We start from the raw sequence: 5,290 nt of genomic DNA on the forward strand, positions 1-5,290 counted from the left end.
CCCAGCAGCTGTGCAGTGCTGGCGGCATGCCTGGCAGTCAGTGACAGACACGTTGAAACTTGTTCTGTTCCAGGCTTTATAGGTTGCTTTCCTAGCAGCTGTATTACACTTCAGAGATGCTTTGACGCTTGCTCAAACATCTTTTGATCTATGTGCTTAACAATGTAGCTTATCACATACCACGTGTAGATGCCTTTGTTTTCTGGGCTTTCCAGGTATGTTTTTATAGTTGTGACACTAAGAACTACTATGCCCAAGAATCTGGCGTCTGCTTACACGTTCTCAATGCCAGGCTTTCAAAAGGTTAAGTCTTAGTTGGAGGCTGTGTATCATAATGATTAAAACTTTACTCTGAGAGCGTCTCTCTCTCTGGGAAGCATTCATGTTAGAATTGGTTAGCGTGCTCTAGAACATCCCACACTGCTTTTTTTTTTTCCTCTCTGACTTGAGACAGAAAATTAATTAAAAAATGTGTGTGATTTGTGATGTTCAGATTACAGAAGTCCAAAATTAATCATTTGCTCAGTAATATTGGTCTGTTTAAAAAAAAAAACAACCCAAACCCCAAGAAACGTGTGACAGATACTGGCATTACTGCACTAAGCAGTAATAGTGAATCTGTTCTCCTGAGGAGCGAGGCGGGAACCCACAGCCATTTTCATACGCTGGAGTTGCAACAGTTAAGTAGGATTAAAAAGAAGGAGAAAGAAGAGTCGATGATTGTAAAGGTTTAGTCTCTCAAACAAATATTTACGTCAGATACCGCCCTTTCCAGACACTGTTAAAGCAATTCACCCCCAAGGCCACAGCACCATATAGGGGGGACAGGCAGAGCTGGGTGTGTGTAATCTTTGACAGACTTCACCTGCTGACTCCTGCGGTCAGCTGATCATCTCCGGAGCGCGGCCTGTTTGTAACGTTGGGTTTGGGTTTATATGACCAAGTTTGGATGACCTGTTCCATGGCCCCTTCCCTCCAACTGATACACCCAAGGCCAGGCCCGCTGGGAAGGGGATGGGGAGCTGCCTGGTCTCCTGCGGGATGCAGGCCACATCCTCCTGGGAGAAAGAAATGCCAGCTGCCATGGGACATTTTAAAAGCAACCCCTCCCCAGGTGCGCTCTGCTAAGGCAGTTCCCTGTTCATTGCTTCCAGGCTCTGTACGATCATTTAATGGATTTCCTGGCCGATCGAGGAGTGGACAACACGTTTGCTGATGAGTTAATAGAGCTCAGCACTGCACTGGAGCACCAGGAGTACATTAAATTCCTTGAAGACCTTAAAAGCTTTGTCAAATGTCAGTAGGTTAGGCTGGGAAGCTTCAAGCGTGGGTATTCCACAGCACTGCTCAGCCAGCAATACCCAAATATATCTTCACAACAGATACAGAGAGTAAGTAACTTTAAATTTGGAGGTGAACATCATGGGAGAATGAGGATTCTCGCTTGTATTTGGGGATTTGTATTTATGTTGCAGCCCAGATCAAGTTCTCTAATGTTGTGGTCCAGAATTGCCTTGCCCTACTTGGTGGGTTTTGTACAATTAAGAATGAATGTGAAGAATAAAATCTGTTCAACATATCACTGAAAACTGGTGGTTTTTCTTCTTCTGCTGTACCATTGCTGACCAGAAACCTGCCAGAGAAGTGATGCTAGTGTTTGTGCCCGAGCCAGTGTTAGTACAGCTGCCTGCAGGGCTGTTGCTGCAGCGATGGTGTGTGCTGGCCCGGAGTTTTCTCCAGGGAGAGCTATTCCAGCACCACCAAGCACGCGGTGTGCCCTTCCGTCAGCATGGTTGCGTCTGTAGGAGGAAGTTTGCTGGCCAAGCAGTGCTATTATGAATGTGAATCTCCTTCTGGAAGTCTTGGCTGGCTGGCTGGGTGTTAGGGAGTAGAATTCAGAATCCTAAACATTGTGTTTGAGGAGCTGTTTTAAAAAGGGATGTGCTGCCATAACCTATTATATTAGTATTGAATAGTATGAAAAGTATGAAAAGGACCTGGGGGTGCTGGTCGACAGCCGGCTGAACACGAGCCGGCAGTGTGCCCAGGCGGCCAAGAAGGCCAACGGCATCCTGGCCTGTATCAGAAATAGTGTGGCCAGCAGGAGCAGGGAAGGGATCGTGCCCCTGTACTCGGCACTGGTGCGGCCGCACCTCGAATACTGTGTTCAGTTTTGGGCGCCTCACTACAAGAAGGATGTTGAGATGTTGGAACGTGTCCAGAGAAGGGCAACGAGGCTGGTGAGGGGTCTGGAGAACAAGCCTTATGAGGAGCGGCTGAGGGAGCTGGGGTTGTTTAGCCTGGAGAAAAGGAGGCTGAGGGGAGACCTCATTGCTCTCTACAACTACCTAAAAGGAGGTTGTAGCAAGGTGGGTGTCGGTCTCTTCTCCCAAGTAACTGGCGAAAGGACGAGAGGAAATGGCCTCAAGTTGCGCCAGGGGAGGTTTAGATTGGATGTAAGGAAAAATTTCTTTACTGAAAGAGTAGTTAAACATTGGAACAGGCTGCCCAGGGAAGTGGTTGAGTCACCATCCCTGGAAGTATTTAAAAGACGGGTAGATGAGGCGCTTAGGGACATGGTTTAGTGGGCATGGGGGTGTTGGGTCGACGGTTGGACTCGATGATCTTAGAGGTCTCTTCCAACCTTAATGATTCTGTGATTCTATTAACGTAGCTGTTTTAGAAAAGTACCGCAGGGAGGCTGTGGCACTTCAGTTCCAGCAGAACGACTGAAAGGCTGTGGATGCTGATGTCAAAGGCCCTGCTGCAGGGCAGCAGCTGCAGGTCATATTAAGTATAAACAGAAGCCAAAGCTGAAGTCCAATGTGAGCTGTGAGATCACTGATGCATTCTTAAAGACAACACAAAGGCTGAAATTAAGTAAGTATATTTATTTCAAAACATATACTGTGCCATCAAAAGTGCGGGTCAAGGCAGTGCTACCGCCCTTTCAAGTATCTTTTTGACACAGCAGTTACAAGTACATACATAAAAACATGCTCTGGGTGGATTTCTAGCCTTGAAGTCCTTCCAGTAAAAAAGCAGCAGCTGAATCAACTTAGAGGAGAATCGTCCAGGAGTCACAGACCTTTACAAAAGGTAAGTTGAACAGAGAAACTATAGCAATGTATAAAGTTAATTATTAATGTTCAAAACGATTTGAAATGCTCTGCTCCTAACACTGTCCTCACCGTGTAGGTACACACAGTGATTTTACCTAAGCAGCAAAGCTAAACACTTGCCAGCTCTAGCTTGAGCCAAAGGGGCAGTATGTGTTTTCTAAGAGGTATGGGCGAGCCTTTTGAGGAGGCTTAAACTGAAGTAATTTTTAAAACTTTTCTTTATGAACCACTTACATGAACAGATGTAAGCACTGTTGTACTCCACACAACACTTGGAAGTTGCTGGCTAAGGTGTGAGAAAGGAAAGGCACTAAGTTTGACAGGTCCTTGAAAGGTTCCCTAATCCAGCAGTTAAGTTGTGTAATTCGGCTCTTCCTTTTACAATTACTGGTGGTCAAAAGTAAAACCATTTCCAAGGAAGTTTGTGGAAAAACCGCAACGCAAATCAACAGACTTGTGGTTTCTGCCCGTGTAATTGGGAAGTGGATCCCAGCAGAGATCCTTCCCAGGAACTTGACATTTAGACTCACCGGACAGCTCATGAGAAGACTGGCTGCTTCTTCCTCCATTCCACTGGTAACTGTGAACTCTGGGTTGTGAAAGCACCTGTCACTGTGCTCCGTTACAGTGTTTTCTAGAAGTGACCGAAGCTTCCCTTCTGTCATACCCTGGGAAAAATAGGGGTAAAAGAAATCGCACGCCGAACTTGCTGCCTCTTTGCAGCAGCAGACTTCAGATGTCACATTTACCGTGTTACTCACAGTGCAGCTTACCTGCGTGCTGATGTATAATCCACACTGGCAAAAAACCAAGTGATTCCGCACAGTCAGGTTATTCCTAGAAGGAACATACAATGAGCGTCATCACAACCACCAGAACAAAGGTACGTTTTAGCAAAAAACCTCTTAGATTTAGGAGATCACTGCTCAGGTTTTTTCATTTTGTGGCAGTTAACACTAACAGCAGCCCGTGTGCCCGCCGCTTTTGCCTGTTTCTAAGCCCAAACTGCTGTAGGGGAGTGAAGAACCTCATTCCAATGCCAAGGGCTTTCTTACTTTCTACACACTGGGCAGATGACCTTGTCGCTGACATCCAAGCCATCAAGCATCGCGTTGAGACATTCTTCATCAAACTGCAGACTTCGCTCGTACTCTTCTATCACCGACTGTTCTGCAACGACACCGCAAAATCCCCTCGCGCATCTGTTATGAACTGAAGACAAAGCAGCACACCCGAAGCTGCTGGGCAGATGGAGGCTGGGGCAGCCACTCGTTTCTGAACTTTTCTTTCTTTGGATCAGATTTCTACACTTGATGAAGTCATTCCTGTTAATCCAGTTTTTCCTACGGCTCAGTCTTTAGCCAGTCTCAAGCGGGTGACTTGCAGCTTTCTAACCAACACTTTAGAAACATTCTGAATTGATTTATACAGGTTCCTACAGCCCCCAAACACCTCAGTCCTGTTTCTCTGGTCTCCTCTCAGCTTCTCACAGACTTCAAAATGCCACTTAAACTCTTAAAACGGTCAAAAAAGGTCTCAATGCATTAGAGGCTACAGAGCTTTCTAAGGAGGCTCTTCCGTATCGCGTAGTCTACAAGAACCAAGGGGTGCAGCCTCAGCTAGTCTGGATTACTAGAAAGTCAGGAATATTGCAAATCAAATAGGAGCCAGAAAACGTGTAAAGAGATTACCTTGCAAGATCAATTCCTGTTGGATCTCTTCCAGTACCGCTAGCTCATCGGGGTCCTCTAGCATCTGAAAGGTGCATCAGTCAGTAATTGTCCCATTCTGGCTACTTTCTCACTTCACCTGACTGAGCTGTCACTGCAACATAAATTCACCCTGCTTACTCTATCTGGCAAATCTCTGTACGTGCAAAAGCATGCGCTGTGGAAAGCAGTCTATGCTATAGCCACCTGTGCGAAGCCAGCCACAATAGAACATGGCCTGTCCAAGAACCTGCTTTTTAAAACACTAAAGTTTTATTCCCCTTCCCAGGAGCGGTCAGCGACAGACCAGCTCTAAAAAACACAGATGAGGAAGCCACCCTCTGCCACGATTCACAGGCAGTTTGCGAAGGAAGCGAGGAAGTTCCCCACTCGTGGGCCCAAAGGCAAGCGCTCCCACAGCACAACACCCCGCCCTCGCTGCGGGAGCAGGGGACCCCG

The 5,290-nt window shown here is 46.6% G+C and overlaps 2 protein-coding genes across 2 annotated transcripts in view; one reads left to right on the forward strand and one right to left on the reverse strand.

Moving 5' to 3' along the window:
- The window catches only part of C1QBP (complement component 1, q subcomponent binding protein), a gene marked incomplete at its 5' end in the record, with an annotated part of 4,661 nt that extends 3,078 nt beyond the window's left edge, over positions 1–1,583 (forward strand). Inside the window, one exon of the mRNA XM_009319323.1 lies at positions 1,155–1,583. Coding sequence (XP_009317598.1) covers positions 1,155–1,304 — 150 coding nt within the window. The remainder of the gene's footprint in view (positions 1–1,154) is intronic.
- A 1,296-nt stretch (positions 1,584–2,879) lies between these two features.
- On the reverse strand, positions 2,880–4,877 carry RPAIN (RPA interacting protein). The gene is made up of 5 exons (XM_009319287.1): positions 4,814–4,877; positions 4,178–4,292; positions 3,896–3,959; positions 3,653–3,790; positions 2,880–3,088 (listed from the first exon to the last, which is right to left on the reverse strand). Exons 1-5 carry the CDS (start codon positions 4,875–4,877, stop codon positions 3,059–3,061), a joined length of 411 nt encoding a protein of 136 aa, XP_009317562.1. The 3' UTR covers positions 2,880–3,058.
- Positions 4,878–5,290: the final 413 nt, after the last annotated feature.

The sequence above is a fragment of the Pygoscelis adeliae genome, unplaced genomic scaffold (genome assembly GCF_000699105.1).
Source record: "Pygoscelis adeliae isolate BGI_AS28 unplaced genomic scaffold, ASM69910v1 Scaffold282, whole genome shotgun sequence".
Taxonomy (NCBI): Eukaryota; Metazoa; Chordata; class Aves; order Sphenisciformes; family Spheniscidae; genus Pygoscelis; species Pygoscelis adeliae.